Here is a 23,381-nt window from a genome sequence, read left to right as displayed (position 1 = left end):
TCCAATCCACTCGAGAGCTTTCCCTGCAGCCAGTCGAATCCAGTGTGTACAATAGGTGCTAGTGACGGAATACCCAGAGATTTTACAGGAGATGGTCAGAGACTGTCCTGGTTTTACAACCAAGGCACCTGGCTGGGTAAGTTCAACACAGTGAACATCTGTGGATAAAGAATGTCAAGCATGAAACAATAATTAAACATCTAAAACAATCATTAAAATGTCAAACTTCAATTTGACGGCAACTTAAATGATACATGCACACTTACAAGAAGTTGTAACCAGGAAAGTTATCAAAACTGCAACAGCTCCCATTGTAACACACAGATTCCCCTCTCTGTTTTACAAATGATGCTCCTGTAGTGGGAGCAGAGTTCTCAGTGGCTTTTAATAGAAGTAAAGTAGGGTGAATTTGACTAAATCTTTAGGGGGGTGGATGACTGAGAAAAAGAAGATAAATTCACAGGACCAGAATGTCCTTTATGAGCAGTGCTGCTGCCCCCACCTGGAGGAGAATTAAGAGCTTCCCCCAACATCACTTATGAATTCAGTAAGAATGTTGATAGGTTTAGGAATATTAATCATTTTTTAGGAATATTAATAATGGTTAATGTTCATGTACGGGCAATATATGTGTACATTTTCACCTACTTACAGTACATTCACTTCAGATGTTTGCATTGTCTTCTTTATCTTGTATCGAGGTGTCATATTTCGCTAACATATACTGAAAGCAAATGGACAGCAGACCTTTGTACCCAGACAGAAAAAAAATATGATTACTTCATTACATTTTGTGTAATATATGACGGTATTATGTATTTATTGAGGACATGTGGGTCTGCTTTGAGAACATTTATAACTAATTACTAATAATGTGACCCACATATTCATACACATCCCTATTCTTTCACTTCTACACACAATCACAAACATAGAACCCTAAACCCTAAGCCAACAATATGAAAATAAATGTACTGAGCACCTAATCTTACCAGAAGGCATATACTCTAATAAACTTACTTCCGAAATTGTAATTGCGAATCTGCCTATATTGTAGGTGACAGTGATTACGTGCTGAGGAGAATTTGATTCTGTCCCATAAGCAATTACTGAACTCAGTGCTTACCATGACTGCATCGGTTTTGGGAAACAAATTAAGATGCACAGTATTATTATGATGGACTAAAAATGCCATAAAAATAAAGAGGGTAAAAGCAGGTGGATTGACCAAGTGCAGAGGATCAAGTGCAAATCAACAAGTGACCATCATCAGTGCTCTTCTTCCTTATTCACAGTTATGTGCCCCACTTTATTTCCTATAAAAATCACTTGGAATTCTCCTCCCAATACAGGAGCATCACCTGTAAAATAGAATCTGTGAGTGACACTGAACACTACTGCAATATTAATGATTCTAATAGATGCATTGTCATGTAGGTGAAAACCGCTGTCATGGTGATTTATACCATTTTAACATTTATAACATTTCAATGATATTGGGCCCCTTTTTTCTCACTGGAAAATTTTTACTGTCTGTGTATTTTCATTTTATTTCATGATTCATGGATGATTAATAACAAATATGCTCACAGATGTTCGCTGTGTTGAATTCAACCTGCCAGATTTTATGGTTGTTAAGCCAGGACAGCCTCTGACCACCTCTAGGTCTCCGGGTACTCTCTGACTAATAGCAGATTTGACATTGTTTCCCATAAACAAGGGTAAGGTTATTGCTATTATACAGTATGAAGTGCAGTAGAAAAACAGTTATTGTTGTACAATATTCAAAACAATGATAACTGTATAGTGCAAATCCTGACCAGAATGTATGCCTCACATGTAAGTTTTAGTGGGTTACCTTTTCACTTTGTGCAATATTTTTGTATGAGGTTCACTATATTCAGCTCTAAATTGTTTTTCCTCTCACAGGTGTTCAGAGTCAGACACTGGCTGAGTCTGAACCAGCAGTTACTGACCTGTATAACCTCTGGGTTCAAATTCAGCGACTGCAATATGAAATGCGTCAGACAGGTCCCTGGGAAGGGACTAGAGTGGATTGCATTCATTTACACTGGTAGCAGCTACACTTACTACTCCCAGTCTGTTAAGGGAAGATTCATTATGCACTATTCATTATGAACTGCACTATTTTCTGTGAATATGCTTCTCTACAAGGCTCGGCACATTAACATCACACACTGAACACAAACCCTTTCACATACTGGAGCTGATGTGAAAATAACAAAACCAGTAGAGTAAATTTCAAAGCCATATTCAGTCAATATAGGAATAAACTCCACACTGCTGCACTACTGCCTGATTTCTGCATCAAAGTAAATGGCTCAATTGCCATGTCTTCCTTCTTTTATATCCATCACTCACCAATGATGAATGACTTCAAGCTCAGCTGTATGCAAATCCAGTGCTGTCACCATGTTCATTTAAGCATCTCCACAGTGAGAAGCCATTACAGACATTCACAGCAGTTCAGCTTCAACACAAACCATGCTCCCTGCATCTCTACTGCTGCTGCTGCTAGCAGCTGCATCCTGTGAGTCTCAGTGTTTGGGTTTTGCGGAAGATCAATGCTTTCATGTCAACAAGATTGAAAATATTCAGCATTGGTCAAGAAATATCTGTGTATCTTTTGCCACATTGTTGTAGAATGTATTCTTCTGTCTTTCTTTCGACAGGTGTGCAGAGTAATGTTGAACACACTCAGCCAGCTTTCATGTTCGGAAAGCCAGGACAGTCTCTGACTATCACCTGTAAAGTCTCTGGGTATTCCCTGAGCAGTTATACCACATTCTGGATCCGGCAGCCTGCAGGGAAAGCCCTCGAATGGATCGGATATATTAACAGTGGTGGCACCCGTTACAAAGATTCTTTAAAGAACAAGTTCACCATCTCCAGAGACACCTCCAGCAGCACAGTGTCTTTACAAGCACGCAGCCTGCAGACTGAAGACACAGCTGTGTATTACTGTGCCCAAGAGACACAATGAGAGATTATAATGTAAGAGTGATACAAAAACTCCCTCACTCGTCATACAACAATAACAGTAAGAATCTGCCATCCAATCAAGTTGTCAACATTCTCATGCAGCTTTTACAGGTGAGCAGCCTGAAAGGTGAAGACAATGCTCTGTATTACTGTGCCACAGAGTCACAGTGAAAGAGAGTAAGGGGAGAGCAAGACAAAACCTCTTTCCCTTTATCATACACAGATAAACACAGTTAAGTGTAGCTTCCTGAAGTGAAAGCTGTTGTACAGACAGAAGCATTGTTTCCACAGAGTGCACAAGCAGAGGTGTATGGTACAATGTTTCCCTCTTACCTTATGCTTATTTTCATGTATTATACAGATTATACATTCATCCAAAGTTTATAATGCATGCATATGAAGTTAGTACTTGGCTAATCTAATACTGCTGCCATTGTCAGTGACTGCAGGAGCATGCAGACTGAGAAGCCTGATGAGAGTGGGGGAGCCGGGTTTACAGGGTGCACCTTCAGGGATGGGGAAGGGGATATTATTGAAGAGAGCTTTAAAGGTGAAATACCCTCCTATAACAGCTGTCTATGCAATGTCATTTAAGTGTAAGAACCCATGAACTACATTACAAAAAGACAAAAACAAACAAAAAACTTTACTACAATGTCCTGCGCTCTCATATTTTGTTCCAAAATATAATAACATCAGCTCAGGAAATGACTGGTTTAATTTTCTTAGTAAAATATGTACATAAAGCTACATAACTCTAATAAGATACAGTATAAATTCAATTAATTCAAAAAATGCAATTGGCAGGTTTTATCAAACATTGGAATCTGATTTACATGCTGTTAGAGTATTCCGTTTTTTTCCAGAATGGGCTTTTGGTAGGTGTGATCTAAACAGCACAGTATCACCATGGAGTTTTGACGTGTTTTCATACAACTATTATACTATACTATACTGTTTATTTGAGCATATTCCAAAGATTAATTTGTAAACATGAGGGAGGTCACAGCTCAGGTATCTGTGTCATTTAATCACAGTTTTCTTGACCCCATGAGTGCTAGCACACACCAGCAGAAACACATTGTTCCATTGCAGTTCTCAAAGTGGCCAGAAGATGTCAGTCTCTGAAAGGGACAGCAAGGGATTTGCCTCTCAACATGAAAAAGATCATAACTGATCATAACTGAACATTTTAGTACTGATGTCTCACATTAATGCTTTGTGTTGTAGGGTTAACATTTTGTTCCTAAAACAATCATGCCTTTTCGTCAAAGCCTGGAAGTGTCTTCCAACATAAATGAAAAGCAACCCAATACCCATTAATCCATGATGTTAGTGTACATGCTTCAGTTCAACAGGAGTTTCACCAATCAGTTGTTTGAGAGGCTATACAAGTTATTACAGCTGATACTCCTGACAGTTGAGTGTGGAAATATTGTGATCTTATTCAGTTGAAAATATAATCTCGAAATGGAAGGTGAACAGAAATTGAAGACTAGTGAAAACTAGTGGAGTTTTACTTGCAGCCTGAGCAACCTTATCTTTCTCAATAACTGTAAAAAGCTGTGTAGTAAATATAGGGATGGCTTTGATCTACATCAATGCTTCAACATGTTCCGCCGAGACCTGGCCTTCGTCACACAGCAAGGATCATTTCTGCCTGCAGTCATTGCTGTGTGATGAATAGTTGACACCACAGACAAAGCATTTTTACCATTGTATTTTTATTTTGAGCCATCATGGCTTCTCAAAAAAATCTGTCAGTCATTATTATAATATTTCAATGACTGTAAAACAAAGAAACGTGTTCATTTCATAGAATACAATTATTCTTTTCTTATTTATGTTAGTGAATCATTTCTCATTTCACATTAAGTATCTACTGGATGGGATGGATCAAACAGGCTCCTGGGAAGGGACTAGAGTGGTTGGCTGTTTTTGAATATGACAGTCATTGTCAAAGATACTACTCACAATTTGTTCAGGAAATATTCACCATCGTCAGAGATGACACCAAGAGCCAGCTTTATTAAATGAAGAATTTCAAGTATTTATGATATCAAAACAAATATTTATTGACCAGTTCCATGTTTTCCCAACATTTAGAAATGTGATATGTACAGTAAATGGCTCCACACACTTAAAATACAATATGCATTTGTCACAAATACCCATATTCAGTCTAGGAGCTTGGGCAAAGCAGACATACCCACATCAGTACAGCTCTGTAAATGTCCACCAGGGGGCAGTGTGATATATTTATTCAGGAGAACCAAACCAGTTTCTGCTTGGAATGTGGGTTTCAGTGCATACAGTAAGACAGAGGGAGGTGAAAGAGGGAGCACACATCCTCTCAGCTCCTCCCCTCAGGGTTGGGCCATGCAAACATTCTCTTTGCTCCATTAAGACCAGAGGTCCAGCCAAAGAGGGCCTCATTCCTCCACTCAACATGGAGTCTCCAGACACTGCCCTGCGATTTGTTCTTCTACTGCTGTGTCTGCACTGTGAGTGGGAAACATTCAGCACAACACAATCCTCTCTCTCTCCCTCTCTAACTCTTGCAGCTGTTTACCAAGTTTGTGTAAACTGCGTTTTAGACCTCAAATTTCTATTTCTCCCCAGGTGTGTGCTGTGATGATGTGAGGTTGGATCAGTCAGTCTCAGAGGTGAAAAGACCTGGAGAAACAGTCAAGCTCACCTGTACTGTCTCTGGGTTTTCCTTGAGTGAGTACTATATGCACTGGATACGCCAGAGACCTGGGAGAGCACTGGAGTGGATTGGAAACACAAACTCAAATTATGCAGCTTCTTTCCAAGGGAGATTCACTGTCTCTGAAGATGTTTCCCTTGAGACAACCTATTTACAAATAGACCAGCTGAAGACTGAGGACACAGCTGCGTATTACAAAGACAAAGACACACACATCCAGACACAAATATCCCCCTTCTGGCACTCCCACACATGCCTACAAACTTTGGACTCTGAGTCCTACCCCCACCCCCCACCCTCCCAAAAACATGCTTACATACACACACACACACACACATACACACACACACACACACACACACACGCACACACACAAAATATACATTTACAGTACAATGTTTAAGTTTACCATTTTTTAAAACTTTCCAATGGAAAGTTGTATTTTCTCATTTTATTAAAATAAAAAGCAGTTCTTATGCAACTTCTCTAAACAGTCTTCCTAAAGATAATAGCAAATAAATGAAACATTATACCATCCAAAATATTGAGGCAGCTGCCTCAACAAACTGCATGTGAATAACACAAAAATCTGATGGGGATTATCATGACAATAGTATACAAATCTAAAAAAAAAAAAAAAAACTCCATATTTTGTCCCATGTAGAAAGAAAAGTTAAAGACAGAAAAGAGTTAATCTCTTCTTTCATCTTTGTGAGTATAATATTGGATAGCTCACTGACAGGAAGACACTTTACATATAAAATTTCAATTATTTCTCTTTTGCACTGTAGGTGTATTTTTTGTGAGATGTAATATGAATCTTGAATCATTTATTTAAATAAATGCTCACAACATTAATACACATAAAAATACAAATCTTATCTGTCATGATTGATTGTAACTGAATTCACTGTGAGCCTCATTTAGGCTCATACATATTGCAAATCCAACAAGTGTCCTTTTAATGTGATATGCAAATGAGATGCAAATGTTATGGAGAGTCCTCTTTTAAAGCAGTAGCATCTAAATGCGAACAGTGAGTTTGGTTCAGCCACTCTAAGACAATCATGGAAGCCATTTTTAGTTTTTGCCTTCTCATCTGTTGTATACAGGGTAGGTTTAGAGTTGAAATACGCTATATGAAGAACTAAAATGTTTATGTAGGACTGCAGCATTGTCATTGATTTTAATTCTTCTTTTGCAGGGTCTCTCTCCATCTCCTTGACCCCATCCACATATTCAGAGATAAAGACCCCAGGCCAGTCTCTGAGTATCACATGCCAGACTTCAGGCTACACATTCTCTAGCTATTATATCGGCTGGATTCGTCAGGCTCCTGGAAAGGGCTTGGAATGGCTGGGATACGATGGCAGCTCTAACTATGCAGACAGTGTTAAGGGACGCCTAAAACTGAACAGAGACAGCTCCAACAGCAGGTCCTCTCTCACTCTGAACAACCTCAGGGCTGAGGACACAGCTGTATATTACTGCGCTCGATACTCACAGTGTTGGAGAGTAATGGGAGAGCCACACAAAAACCTCCCCTCACTCTCTGTCATGGGAATAAGAGTTAAACAGCTGCAGTCAGAGAAACCATGAACAAAACTCATGCAGTCTGAAAGCAGCAGAATCTCTTGCCAACTGCTACACTGCCTGAATCCTTTACAGAAATACATATAAATTGTAAAAACCCTGAAAAACCAATGTCAATGCAACAGAAAGGATGAAATTCTGAGCAATAGGTTCATCCCGATTTCAGTAATGATTTTATGAGTTCAGGGAAATAATGCTTTTGTGTTGATGGTACTGAATTCACACAACTAATCAAATCTTCCCAAAACTGTTCTTTGTTGCATACATGGCATATTTTAAAAATATTTGCGGACATTTTCCATGCAAACAATCAACCATATCAACCATTTTCACCACAATGTCACACCCAATGCTGAAGATGAGAATTTTAGTTGGGAAAGTATGGATAACTTGTAACTATATGGTACTGAACCTAATTACATATTTTTCGAGGGACACAGACAGTAATATCTGAAAATATGAACTCTGCATCCTTTTAGTCTCTGTGTTTGTTATATCATCAGTAGCTTTTTGAATTAAATTTTAGCTTGCATTATGTGTTCATATTTTTTGAACATTTGTTCATTATTCACCTTTGTCTCTCTTCCTACGTGTGCAGTCTCAGATTGTTCTCACACAGTCTGAATCAGCTGTGGCTGCACCAGGAGGATCCCTCACATTAAAATGTGCCTGCAGTGGGTTTGATGTTAGGGGCACAATCATGCACTGGATCCGCCAAGCTCCTGGAAAGGCACTTGAATGGATCGTTTACTTTTACTCTGACAGTAGCAAGAGCACTGCACAGGTTGTGCAGGGCAGATTCACAGCATCCAAAGACAGCTCCAGCCTCTATCTGCATATGACCCAGCTGAAAGCAGAGGACACAGCAGTGTACTACTGAGCAAGAGGTACTGTGTTTGACATCATACAGACGGCTGTACAAGAACCAAACACCTGACTGTAGTGTGAGAAACACACATGTCCGCAGTGACACAGACAACTGACAGGAAAGAAACGAAAACAAGAAAGACAAAGACAACAGAGAACACAAACAAACACTTATACCTGCATTCACTTTTGGGTTGGATAAAAAAGCTATTGTTGGCTTCATGCTAAATTAAGGTAGCGTTTCACAAAGGTTTGCCATGCCTTAGCTTTTTTGAAAATTGATTTTGTATCTGCAACTAGCTGAAAAATAAGATTTTTACTGAAATTAGTTTTATTGCAATTCTCCTGAGAGTTTACTCAACAAATATTTTCCAAGAAGGAAATTATAGAAATTGCATACACTTACCTCTTGTGCTGGTATGAAGTTTTCATAATAATGGCATGAAGAGATTAAAACATTATTCCTCATCGTAACTATTTTCTATCTATCTATCTATCTATCTATCTATCTATCTATCTATCTATCATCTGTCTATTTTGTTTGGTTACATGGTGTCACAATAAGAAATGACATACTGCATAACCCACAACTTTCCTGTATTTTAAAGAACACAACAATGATCAGGACAAAAAGTAACTTTTTTGCACAAGAACAATAGTGACTTACTCTTGGTATTGCGCGCTCTTGACAGAAGGAGAGACTGCTATTTTAATAGCTGTTACCAGTGAGAGATGAAGGATCCCCAAATATCAGATATTCAGTTTTGTGATGATACTGTATCCCAGTCTACACTCATCACCAACAGAGCATTTACCCTCTGCCCGTGGAAGCACTGCTCACAAAGGTTCTATTAAGAACAAATTCAGCATCTCAAGAGATACCTCGAGTGGCAGAGTGTCTTTATAAGGAAGCAGCCTGCAGACTGAGGACACAGCTGTGTATTACTGTGCCTGAGAGATACTTTACAGAAAAATAGCACTATGGCTGTACAAAACCCACCTTTTTCCACATTTAGCACTTTTCACCTGAAGTTTTCGTACCACTTGCAGGATGAGATTATACTCTTTGACTGGATTACAATGTGTTGCAACATGAAATGCTCTTCTTAAAAGTGCTCTTCTCTAATTCCTCACACAATGAAAAGAATTACAAAAGTAACATATTTGCATGTTTGCACTGATTCCTAATTGTGCCGATTCTTAGTTATTTGTATTCAAATATGGTTTCTGTAGAAGACTTCAAAATGAGGCCTGCTAGTTGATCTCTATAGGAGATATCTTGATAACTAGTCTTTGCTCAATACCAATATACAAAACATATGTATATAGAAAGAGTTAAAGAAAGTTTCATCCTACCATTGGTATCTTATACTCTTGACAGAAGAGTGAGAACTCAATTATGAAGCCTTTTACCAGTAAGTGATGAAGAACATATCTGATTTTCCCACCAAAATCAGATATGGTTTCTGTGAGGTTGTGTCCCAGGGACTCTGAGACAGAACTTTACACTCATCACCTCCAACGCATTTACCTCCAGCTCTGAGTCTGCTTTTCAAAGGCCATTTATTCTGCTGCATTACAGAAGCTGTACTCAGTTCACCTGGCAGAAATTAACACAGTCTAACTGAATGTTGTAACACTGTCTTTTATTATACCAAATTACTGAAGCTGTACTCAGTTCGTCTGGCAGAAATTAACACAGTCTAACTGAATGTTGTAACACTATCTTTTATTATACCAAATTACTGAAGCTGTACTCAGTTCACCCTGGCAGAAATTAACACAGTCTAACTGAATGTTGTAACACTGTCTTTTATTATACCAAATTACTGAAGCTGAACTACTCCAAAGTTATTTATAATGTCACATCAGCAGACCATATTGTAAAACATTACTAATGCATTTTATAGATACGATCTACATTGTAATTAAGGTAAAAAAGAAAAATCAGGACATTTGATGTATCAAATGTCCTGATACATCAACATTTGAATACTAGACAGTAAAAACAAGTATTAAGTTAAGCTGCACAAAGTAAAGTAAAAGCATAATTTCATTAATGAGCTCAGTAATCAACACAAACATATATAAAAACTATATAGTTATTCATTCTCATGACAATTCCTAAATCTGTCAGTATTACCACCTGATCTAAAATAAAGCTCTATGTTGAGTGGACCTGTGCACTGGTCTTCATTTCCATCCATGTGAGGGCACACTGAATTTATTAAGCTTTTCTCAGTCCAAAAGTGCATCCCCCTGAGACTTAAACAAATTCAGTTCACTGTATTTCCTATAAAGGCCACTGAGAATTCTCCACTCGACACCGAACCATCACCCGCAAAACAGAGGGGAATCTGTATATTACAATGGGAGTTTTTGCAGTATTATCCATTTTACTGGGAACATTTTCATGTAAGTATAGATGTTATACTCTGGTGACTGTTACAGTCATGGATGACATTTTCAATAATCATTTTTCCAAAATTGACAAAGATGCACTGTCTGCTTGTTGTGCTTTTTAACATGTTTCCAGAAAGATTTTAATAAAATGCATGAATTAGAATTCTAAGAAATATGCTCATGTGTCTTTATCCACAGTTGGTCATTGTGTTGACCTCACTCAGCCGGCTTCTATGGTTGTAAAACCAGGACAGTCTCTGACCATCTCCTGTAAAGTCTCTGGGTACTCGCTCACTGATAGCAGCTACTGTACAGAATGGATACGACAGCCTGCAGGGAAAGCCCTGGAGTGGGTGGGACGTGTCTGTGGCAGTGGAAACATTTATTACAAAGATTCTTTAAAGAATAAGTTCAGCATCTCCAGAGAGACCTCCAGCAGCACAGTGTCTTTACAAGGACGAAGCCTGCAGACTGAAGACACAGCTGTGTATTACTGTGCCAGATACACACAGCGAGTGAAAGTCATTTGAGAGCAATACAAAAAGTGCTTCACGCTTCATTAATCACAGTCCACATGTTGGTCTTGATATTTATGTTTGATTCTCTGCACTTGTGTGCAGCAGAGGAGACGGTAGAGAGAAGAGATAAGGAGGGAGAAGTAGGAGTAATCCTGCTGAGTGTGGAAGGTGTAACTGCAGGGGGGAACTGTGGGAGTGATGGAATGGCTTTGAGGTCATTATTCCATTTAACTATTCTTAATGACATTGATCAGTTATATGAACTGAAACAGTAATTTAAATTGTATTATAATCGGAAGGCAGTACATCAGGTATGGAATAAGTAGACAGAGACAGAGACTGAATCCTCACTCCCTGTGTCTGTCTGGCTTCATTATGCACACTCCAGGATCCCTGAGACAAGGAGCTGGAATCAATATTAATGAAGTGAAAAGTGAAAAGTGTCTCTTTTTGACCTCAGCAACCCCTAAGGCCTGGGGGGTTGAGAGGAGCAACTCACTCCCGTGCATCTTCAACACAAACCCTGCACCTCTGCTTCTGTTTCTGACATCAGCATCCTGCAAGTGTTCATTTCTGTGAAATTATATTAAACACAGCAAAAAAAATAATAATAAGTAGGTATATAAAGATAATAATAATATGTAGGTAATGTTTGCTGATGAAGAGAAGGCTAATATGACAGTACAACGGTTGGTTGTACATCAGTCCAGCTTTGAAGAACAGTGCACTCTGCCAACCAGTATCAATGATATTCCCATCCAACTGACAGCATAACACAACAGAGACACATTGTCATCCTGAGGCGTTTGTTTATGATTCCAGTCTTGGAGATTTGAGTTATTTCATGAGTTCTGTCAAATGATGGTGCAGGATGGTTTTGTTTCTCAACAGCCACACAATCAATCTCATTTTTTCACAACCATATGAAATTTTCATCTTACTTAGAGGGAAATTTTCCAAACTATTAGCTGATAGTTTTGTCACAGCAATGGCTGAAGAAAAGCATTTTTTCCCTCTTACAATCATCAGGAAAAAGAAAAATCTGAATAAGATTAAAATCTATCAAAGATTTTGTATTGAATTTGTAAGAATTTGTAATAGCCATTGTAACTGAAAAAAGCAATAATATCCACAAAGTGTTTTTCATTTCACCCTTTTATACCTATATATGATACACCTCCCCTCTTATGCAAATTAACCCCTCTTTCTTTGCTCTCTCTCTATTTAAAGAGTGTCTGTGTCTGTTTAAGACCTCAGCAGCCCTGAGCCCTGGAGAGTTGAGAAGAGCAGATTATTCCAGTTCATCATCAACACAAACCATGTTTCCTGCATCTCTGCTGCTGCTTCTTGCAGCTGCATCCTGTGAGTTTCTGCACTTTGATCACTTTGACTTTGTCATTTTAGATGAGTTAGTCACACATAAGATAAAAAAAATATCATCGCTGTCATCATTAGTGGCATACATAGTACTTCTGTCATTAACTGGCACGTGTGAATAAAGTGTTTAAAAATCAGGATAGGTCTTTGAAATTTTTTGTTATTATTATTATTATTATTATTATTATTATTATTATTATTATTATTATTATTATTATTATTATTATATGGTTGGTGGTAATTATTATTATTATTATTATTATTATTATTATTATTATTATATGATGGTGGTAATGATGCATTCTTCCTTCTTTCTAGATGTCCACTGTGATGTGGTTCTGACCCAGCCTGCAGGTCAGGTGGGCAGTCCAGGAGGGAGGATCTCTCTCACCTGCACAGGGTCTGGCTACACGTTTAGTAGCAATGCTATGGGCTGGATCAGACAGGCACCTCGGAAAGGCTTGGAGTGGATTGCATATATCAGCAGCCCAAGCGGTAGTAATAAATATTACTCAGACTCTGTAAAGGGAAGATTCTCCATCTCCAGAGACAATGACAGGAGCACAGTCACCTTGGAGATGAGCAGTCTGAAGCCTGAAGACACAGCTGTGTATTACTGTGCTCGATACTCCCAGTGTGTGAAGTGAAGCAAAGAGCTGTATAAAAACCATTCAGCTGAGGGAGGATGGAGGGAGGGTGTATTGGTTTCACTGTCTGATTCCTTCACCCTCAAAATTATCTGGCAACAAGGCTGCTCACTTAACATTTATCAAAAATGTACATTAAAATTATTATTTAATATAAAATACATGACTTGAGACTTTTCTTAAACAAGTGAGTATTTTTGAATAGTTAACATAAAGTATTTTATGTATATATAGTATCTGTGATATTTCACCTCAGCTGCCTTCTGACTGAAATCAGAAAAATTAGATTACCTGAATTCTGGTTGTGTCAATGCTAAACAAACAACAGCTCTATAACAGATATGTCTTTTTTAATGTGAAGTTCTGTAACTTAAAGCAGTATTGTTTCTTTCCTACACCCATCAAATTTAGTTCAATCCCAACCAGAGTAAACGTTGGAAATCAAAATGAGGTTTTTGCTCTTTGCGAGCCTACGCAGATCCTGGTCTTTGTACCATAATTCTTCTATAAATGTTATATATCCACATCAATGCTGTAATTACAGACAGCTCTGGAATTCTATCCACAGTATGCAGAGCTTGTGAATCAATCCATGCAAACAGAATGGAGAATGTTATCGGGAGCTTTCTATAAATCATAGAAACACCATGTTCACCATCATTTTCCAGTTTAAAACACAGGAACTCAAAGGGTGGCAATTCAGTGTTGAAATTTACCACAGACTTACCACAGACCAGCAAGAAATCTCTGAATAAAATCAGGAAAAGGAGAGAGATGTGCAATATTCAGATTGTGTTTGGCATAAGGCATTGCAGTAAGTTTCACTTTTTATGCACTTGAGTGGACCCAAGCCTTTCATTGATAAAGGTGGCAGAATACCACTTAGTGAGAGATGGGTCACCAGCTTCCACTGTGTGGCTGTGCTGCACCGCAGTGTCTGATCTCCTCTGACCCTCACAGTGCCCTTTTTCATTTACTTACAATTGTTCAGGCTAAGGTTGTTCTGACTGAATCTGATCCAGTGGTCAAGACACCAGGAGACTCACACACACTTACATGTACAGTTTGTGGGTTCAATTGCCATATCTAACCTCTTTTATATCCATCACTCACCATTGATGAATGACTTCAAGCTAAGCTGTATGCAAATCCAGTGCTGTCACCGTGTTCATTTAAGCATGTGCACAGTGAGAAGCCATTACAGACATTCACAGCAGTTCAGCTTCAACACAAACCATGTTCCCTGCATCTCTACTGCTGCTGCTGCTAGCAGCTGCATCCTGTGAGTCTCAGTGTTTAGGTTTTGCGGCAGATCAATACTTTCATGTCAACAAGATTAAAAATATTCAGCATTGGTCAAGAAATATCTGTGTATCTTTTGTCAAATTGTTGTAGAATGTATTCTTATGTCCTTCTTTCAACAGGTGTGCAGTGTAATGTTGAACTCACTCAGCCAGGTTCCTTGTTTGGAAAGCCAGGACAGTCTCTGACTATCACCTGTAAAGTCTCTGGGTATTCCCTGAGCAGTCATACCACATTCTGGATCCGGCAGCCTGCAGGGAAAGCACTGGAGTGGGTTGGATATATTAGCAGTGGTGGGAGCACTGCTTACAAAGATTCTTTAAAGAACAAGTTCACCATCTCCAGAGACACCTCCAGCAGCACAGTGTCTTTACAAGCACGCAGCCTGCAGGCTGAAGACACAGATGTGTATTACTGTGCCACATACACACAGCGAGTGAAAGTCATTTAAAAGCAATACAAAAACTTCACACTTCATTAATCACAGTCAAATTGCTCAGCTTGAAGACATTCTGCTGTATACTGACACATTGTAAAAGCTGACATTGAAGTGATATTGAAGACAGAGTGATGGAATGGTCACAGAGACTCCTCAATGCCATTGTCTGTCTGGTTTCTTTATGGGCACCATACATAATCCCGAGAACAAAGAGCCAGCATCCACAGCCTTACAAACTGGATATGAATACACTCTATGAATGTGAGTGCTTTTCCACCTACCTCCTTATTTCACTAGTTTATCCGTGTGAGGATATCAATAATAAACTCACTGTGCAACTCCTACATATAAACATACACAATGAATGTGAAATCAGTTTTATCACACATGAAAAAATAAACACATAAACTACATCATAAACTACATGTGCAATGAGCAGAAGAAATTCTGCCAAAAGAAATTCTGCCTAATGCTTAAAATGAGCTCATATTAAGTAAGCAACATTGGGAACTGTCTACTATTATTGTCATGCCTCACTGTATGCCAAGTTGTTGCACATACAGTACATGGGCTAATGTTTCAGATTGGACATGAGGATATTTTCTATATTTTATGGCATTTTGCAGTCCTTATAGGGTAGCTCTGGTACACTGGACTGAAATGTATGACTGGTTTTCTTTTCAGGCTGCTGAGTGCAAGTAAGATGTTGGCCCCTCTTTCATATCCTTACCTGACTCTAGACTCATTCTGAATATTAATATAATACAATAATCAGCTGTATGGATGGATAAAATAAAATCTGAAACAGTCAGATGTGACTCCACTATTTAAACAGTGTGTAAATCTTCCCACCCAGTGCGGAGGAGTTCATGCAAACTCTGATCTCTTCCTTCTTCATTTATCTCTCTGCACTAAGGGAGGATAGGCTGTTGTTGGGGACTGGCTGTAAGACTGTTATTTTAGACACCAATCAAAGACTTACACCATGACTGTTATAATCAGATTACTTCTGATAATAGTATGCTTAACAAGTATGTTTTAGGAATTGTTCATTTTTATATGAAAAATGTTTTTACATGAACAACCTTTTACTTAATTTTGAGCTGAACGTGTTCATTATTTTCACAGGTATTAAAAGTCAGACACTGACTGAGTCAGAACCAGCAGTTAAAAAGCTTGGAGAATCCCACAAACTGACCTGCACAGCCTCTGGGTTCACATCAGCTACTGGGTGAAATGGGTCAGACAGGCTCCTGGGAAGGAACTGGAGTGGATTGCTTATATTAAATACGGTGGGCACACCACATAGTACTCCTAGTCAGTTAAGGGAAGATTCACCATCTCCAGAGACAACAGCAAGAGCCAGCTGTATTTACAGATGAGCAGGATATTTTCCCACTCCCTCCAGGGCCATGCTCCATCACCAAAGACACCTCTAGGAACCTGCTTCACTTACAGGGGAAAAGCCTGAAGAGTGAGGACACTGCAGTGCATTACTGTGCCAGAGACTCAGTGACAGGAGAGACTGCAGCACTGTACAAAAACTTTTCAAGGATATGTCACACCCAGAGTCACTGAAGCACATCTGTATTGTACACTCTTTCTCTCTCTGCATGTTCCCTGTGTCTCCTCCAGGGGCGTTTCTTGCTATTGAAAAGATCCGGGGCTAAGTCAAGTTTGCCTGGGGCTTGTCTTTTTTCTTTTTTTTTTTTTGAAGGGAGATCGGCATCGGTAGGTTGGGGAGGTTATATCTACCTTTACAATAAATAAACATTATCACACCTTCAGACGCTGCAAGTCAAGTTCCACTCTGTTACACAGTCTGTCTGTTGTTTTGCTATAAACACCTCCTTTTTCACAGCTAAAATATTCGGGACTAGGCTTAAAATATAGCCCCGAATGATCAGACCTAACGTTGCCACTGGTCTCCTCTACCAGAGAGATCTTTATAAATATCTCATGTCAAGACCAGCACTATCAACATTAAAGTCAAACTGTATGACTTTTTAATCAGCATTCAAAAATATAAAAAAAAAAAAAAATCATATGACTGAATTTGTTCAACAACACAATTTTTTCATTATTGTGTCAGGGCTCCGCCCCCCTAAGCCGTGCTGTTTTTGTTTCTCCTTCTCCATGTGCTCTTGTTTCCTTGCGTTCCAGCCCTCGCCCCGCTCCGCTCCCAGCCTGGTCCCCGCCCACCTGATTTCCTCATCACCGTCACCTGCCTGCCTGCTCACCTGCATCCCATCTCCTCATTACACCAGCTATTTATATCCCTGCTTGTCTCTGTCTCGTTGCTAGTTCGTTTCAGTGTTTATTACCTGTCTCGTCCCCGCATTAGTTTCCCTGATCGCTTGCCGCATTGCCGTTCCTGCCTGATTCCCGACTTCAATTTCTGCCTGCCGCTTCGGATTTGATTGACACCACTAGTGTTTCCAAACCTGCCTGTCTCTGAATTACGAACCGCCTGCCGATTTTAATAAACGCCTGGAACCGTAAAACCCTGTGGTCCGCGTTCATGTCCCGATCACCGCCCTGACATACTGATTAGCACCTGAACAAACTACACTTTGTCACAATATGTATTTGAACACCTTTTTCATTTTACTCTGACATTTTTCCTGTAGTAGAATCTAACATAACGTAACAATTGTAATTTTGTATTTATTTTTATTAGTAGCAGTAGTAGCAGTAGTAGTAGCAGTAGTAGTATTAGTACTAATTTATTCATTTTCATTATTATACAGGCTAGATTTTTTTTCATTCTGTATACAGACTGCCTTTCTATTAAAAGTGTAAAATAGAATGCATTTACAAATATGTGGATCAGCAAATTCTTTTTTTTAACATATCCCTATACTCAAATTGTGCAGTAAGACCTTTGCAGAAAAAGTAGACACAATGAAGGAGACACAATGAAGGAGCCATTGATACTGTTTTGTTTGTAAGTCAAATAAATTGTAAACAAATAATTTTGAAATAAAAATATTGTTTCTCTATTTCTAGTGTTTTTTGGCCTTTTTACCAACTACTATATATGATACACCTCCCCTCCTATGCAAAACGAAACTCTCTTTCTTTTTGCCTTCTGTATTTAAGTGATGGCTGTGTCTCTTTAAGACCTCAGCAGCCCCTGAGCCCTGGAGAGTTGAAAAGAGCGTCCCACTCCGGTTCATCTTCAACACAAACCATGTTCCCTGCATCTTTGCTGCTGTTTCTTGCAGCTGCATCCTGTGAGTGTCTTTTTCTGTCACTTTATAAATAACAGTAGAAGCAGGATCCTGAATAACAGTGTGAGTCAGAGTGAGATTAAAAACTGTGTGGAAGCTATTTAACCCATGTGGTAATCAATTTATCTCATTTCCTACAGGTGTGAAGTCTAATGTTGAACTCACCCAGCCAGGTTCCTTGACTGTAAAGCCAGGACAGTCTCTGACCATCTCCTGTAAAGTCTCTGGGTATTCCCTGACTGATAACGACTATGCCACAGTATGGATTCGACAGCCTGCAGGAAAAGCTATGGAGTGGATTGGTGGCATAGGGTATGATGGAAGCACTGCTTACAAAGATTCCCTTAAGAACAAGTTCAGCATCTCCACAGACACCTCCAGCAGCACAGTGTCTTTACAAGGAAGTAGCCTGCAGACTGAAGACATAGCTGTGTATTACTGTGCCTGATGGCCACAGTGATTTGAACCAACAGTAGAGCTGTACAAAAACTCAGAGACCCACAAATCCGCACACATACATCCCCATACCCCCACACTCACAAACATAGGACCCTGAAAAGAAAAATCATGCATTTCTGTGTCATTGCTTGAAACATATGAAACAGATAATAATACATACAACAATACAATACAACATAATATTGTACCCATAAATACCTAATGTTAGTGTATGTGCCCCAATTTTTACAGCAGACAGACTCCTGGGATGGAACTAGAGTGGTTGGCCATTATGGAATATGATTCTCCATCTGCAGAGACAACAATATATTCACCATCTTCAGAGACAACAACAAGAGCCAGCTATATTTGTATTTGTATGTGAATAAGCTCAAGTATTTATAAGCTCACACCAAACATTTATTAGCCATTTCAGTGTTTTCGGATCCTTTAGAAATGTGATATATTCAGTAAAGGGCTCCACAAACTTGAAATACAATATTTATTTCTCAGAAATAAGCAGATTCAGACTGGGAGCTTGAGCAAAGCAGACGTGCCCACATCAGAACAGCTCTGAAAATGTCCACCAGGGGGCAGTGAGATATATTTATTCAGGACAATCAAACCAGTTTCTGCTTGCAATGTGAGTTTCAGTGCATAGACACAGAGGGAGGTAACAGATGGAGCACACATCCTCTCAGCTCCTCTCCTCAGGGTTGGGCCACGCAAACATTCTCTCTGTTCCAGCTCCCTTAAGACCAGAGGTCCAGTCAAAGAGGTGCAGACAACCTATTTAAAAGTAGACCCACTGAAGACTGAGGACACAGCTGTGTATTAATGTGCCCAACAGCTACAGTGTTTGAGAGGGCTGAAACCCAGTCAAAACTTACAGTGATTAAACGTCTCTACTATTCACATCTTTACTGACCCCATGTCACCACCACCAGAAACTGAGAGAACTTTATAAATATCATAATTCAGTATTATCAATATTCATATTAAATTCCATGTGTAAGACCTATTGGTCCATATTTAAAAAAATAAATAAATAAAACTCATTAGGCTGAAAAGATCAGGGCACGGGGCAGCAGTGTGGCATAATAGTAAGGAGCAAGACTCATAACTCAAAGGTTGCTGGTTCAAAACCCTGCTGGAGGACTGTTATTGTACCCTTGGGCAATGTTCTTAACCCAGAATCATCTCAGTAAATATACATCTGTATGAATGGATAAACCTGTAACCCTTGTAAGTTGCACTGGATAAGAGCATCTGCTAAATGCCATTCCACATACGTTCAGAAAAAGAGTGTTATGACATGCATGAACAACTGTGAGACATATTTGAGAATTTGGCTGATGTATTCTCAGTCATTAGATTAACAATATGTGCAAATGTGCAAAAAAATAAATTCCCTTTTTCTTTACACATCCCTACACACAAACTGTGTAAATGACTAATGGTTCTGCTTTAGGTAATGCGAGGTGTGATATGGTCTAGCCTCACATTGAAATCAACTTGTAGGGCTTAACTGACATAATTGACTTTTTGAAATAATTTGTTATCCAGGTAATAACAGACTGTCTTCAAACAGAAATATTTTAAACAATATGAATTACATGCCTATGCCTGATTCTATGCCTGAGTCAGTACAGTGTCAGTAATGTAAACAGTTGGACAATTTGGATGTTGATATTAAACAGAAAATTGCAAGATCGATTTTTTTGTTGTTCTGCAATAGAGGATCATTTGTTAGTGTGCTGTTCTTCAGTCAAGCATCCATTATGAGACAAAGTTTCATTTCTCTTTTTGTACCAATTATATGCCTCTTCTGCTATGCAAACCTGAACATTCTCTCTCTGCCCCCTCTGTATTTAAATAGTGGCTCTGTCTGGTTATCACCTCAGCAGCCCCTGAGCCCTGGAGAGTTAAGAAGAGCAGCTCACTCCACTTCATCATCAACACAAAACATGTATTCTGCATCTCTTCTGCTGCTCCTGGCAAAGTGTTTCACACTTCAATAATCACAGACAACATGTTGGCCCGGGATGTACACCAGTGTATACTGAAACATTGTGAGAGGGGATATATATAAATATTTTGATTTTGATTAAGGTGTAACGTATTATTGAGTTATGAAGACATACACAGATCAGATCAGCATCTACAAGTATGTCTGGTACATCTACACAAATCACATAACAAAACTCGCTGCAGAGTGTGGGATTTTATGCTTCAGACCAAAGCCAATGGCCCTCCCATGGTATTATATCAAAGAATCGCTCACCTATCATATAAACATCAGGAACTTCTAAAACATGGAACTGTGGCTCTCCCTAAATGGCACTGAATATATTACCCCTCAGCTGTCACTTAGAGGAGGCCAGGACCTCTGAAAAAGACCTCAAAGGAAGAAGATCAAGGTCAATATAAAATAGCTTGTGAAAAAGACTAACTAATGCACTCTGAAGTGCAGTCAGCAGGAGCTCGTACGAGACACTCAGGGAGGTTTACACTGCACCCCGATGTGATTCAGGACACAAAGCCACACAATCAATGATGATAAGGGATCCACAGTATAGTGTGCAATGGGGATTAGTGGTTTGTTTAGAATTAGTGTTCTGGCTAATGCTGTCTATATACTTGACTTCATTATGTCACATGGAAAAGACAAAAACAAATTAAAAAAGCACAACAAATAAACATGTAAAGAGAAACAAAATACAACAAGGACAAGTTATCAGTGCAAACATGAGGTACAATCCGTTAGGAGATTCCTGTGACAGATGAGCTAGCAAGCTAATGAATTGAAAACACTGTATTACAACACAAATGAATAGTGTAGCATACTGTTCTTCACAGCAATGAAATCACAACCTCTGGGTAGTGCAGGCAGCACATGTTCTCCTCTGAAACACCAAGCATTACCTCTTTTCACACTGCAGTTGCCATGCCAGGCTTGCAGGAGGAGGACGTTTTACGGACACTTTTATACAGGCCACTTTTGGCCACCTGATTGAACTGGGGGAGTCAACAGTGTGTAATGAGATGGACTGGCCCTTGGTGAATATATACACCCTTATCCCCAGTATATCCAAGCCAATTTATCTACCCAGTGTGCTCCTACTCAAGGTTGGTTGATAACACAACTGCGATTCAACTCGGGCCATAGAATTCAGCTTGCTTTCAAAGTGTGTGCAGTGACCAGGAGCCCTATCTCCCCCAACTCTGGGCGGTGTGTCACTGCACCAGTGGGAATACTAAAAGCTGCACTGCTCTGCTTGATATGCACAGATAATCACACTCTGCTGATATGTTTATCACTGTAGCACAATTAAACAGATCCACAGGTTCTACCATAGAGTGATTCTCAACAGTGTGTCGAGTTACACGGTACTTTGTGGTCCAGCCTTACTACGTTTCTCGTGCGTGATCCCTGTACAAAGTCCTACTGACACACATCAATGGTCATTCAAAAATACAAACTCTGTAACACCTGTAAACCTGCTAAAAGCCGCCTACATTAAAAACTGACGCTCACTGAGTCAAACATCTGTCATCACAGCCCTGTGCAAATCCAGGCATTACCACTTTGCTACTTAAATATAATCAGTGTCTCTGTCAGACCTCAGCAGCCCCTGAGTCCTGGAGAGTTGAGAAGAGCAGCTCACTCCAGTTCATCTTCAACACAAACCATGTTCCCTGCATCTCTGCTACTGCTTCTTGCAGCTGCATCCTGTGAGTGTCTTCTTCTGTCACTTTAAGCACAATGATAATAGCAGAATCCTGAATAACAGTGCCAGTCAGAATGAGATTAAAAACTATGTGGACACTATTTAATACACATGCTAATGAATTTATCTCCTGACTCATAGGTGTGCCGTCTAATGTTGAACTCAGTCAGTCAGATTTCTTGACTGTAAAGCCAGGACAGTCTCTGTCCATCTCCCTGTTTTAAAAACCTTCCAGTGGAATCTTGCATTTTCTCATTTTGTTGCATTAAATGCCGTTATTATGTAACTTCTCTAGGCAGTCTCCCTAAAGACTGTTAATAGATGAAAATTATACCATCCAAAATACTGAGACGACTGCACCAACAAACTGCATGTGAATAACTCCACAATAATCTGAAGAAAGTTATCATGTCAATAGTAAACATCTAAAACAATGGAGAAAATTTGTCCAATTGAGAAAGAAAAGCAATAAAACAAATGTTAACAATTATTTCACTGTTGCACTGCAAGTGTATTTTTTGTAAGATGTAATATGAATCATGAGTCATTTGAATTTAAATGCTCACAACATTAATACACATAAAATAAGTGCAAATACATATTGTAGTGTATTTATCTGTCATGATTGATTAAACTGAATTCACAGTCAGTGTGCTCATACATATTGCAAATCCAACAAGAGTTTGCTTTTTATGTAATATGCAAGTGAGATGCAAATGTAACGGAGGTGCCCTCTTTTAAAGGGGTAGCATCTAAATGTGAATAGTGAGTTTGGTTCAGCCACTCTAAGACAATCATGGAAGTCATTGTTAGTGTTTGCCTTCTCATCTGTTGCATACAGGGTAGGTTTAGAGTTGAAATACGCTATAAGAAGAACTAAAATGTTTATGTAGGACTGCAGCATTGTTGTTGATTTTAATTCTTATTTTGCAGGGTCTCTGTCTGTCTCCTTGACCCCCTCCACATATTCAGAGATAAAGACCCCAGGCCAGTCTCTGAGTATCACATGTCAGACTTCAGGCTTCACATTCTCTAGCTATTGGATCAGCTGGGTTCGTCAGGCTCCTGGAAAGGGCTTGGAATGGCTGGGATACGATGGCAGCTCTAACTATGCAGACAG

The 23,381-nt window shown here is 39.2% G+C and overlaps 2 gene segments (V, D, J or C); both read left to right on the top strand.

Annotated features, from left to right (window-relative positions):
• The first annotated feature begins 2,486 nt into the window (after positions 1-2,486).
• Positions 2,487-3,004, top strand: LOC118783623. The segment is given in 2 exon segments: positions 2,487-2,551; positions 2,694-3,004. Coding segments are annotated over 2 exon segments (357 nt in total).
• A 9,409-nt stretch (positions 3,005-12,413) lies between these two features.
• Positions 12,414-18,540, top strand: LOC118783659. The segment is given in 2 exon segments: positions 12,414-12,456; positions 18,233-18,540. Coding segments are annotated over 2 exon segments (351 nt in total).
• The last annotated feature ends 4,841 nt before the right edge of the window (positions 18,541-23,381 follow it).

Source organism: Megalops cyprinoides, chromosome 1, assembly GCF_013368585.1.
Source record: "Megalops cyprinoides isolate fMegCyp1 chromosome 1, fMegCyp1.pri, whole genome shotgun sequence".
Classification (NCBI taxonomy): Eukaryota; Metazoa; Chordata; class Actinopteri; order Elopiformes; family Megalopidae; genus Megalops; species Megalops cyprinoides.
The sequence above is the reverse complement of the archived record's forward strand: the minus strand, read 5'-3'. Positions and strand labels throughout refer to the sequence as shown.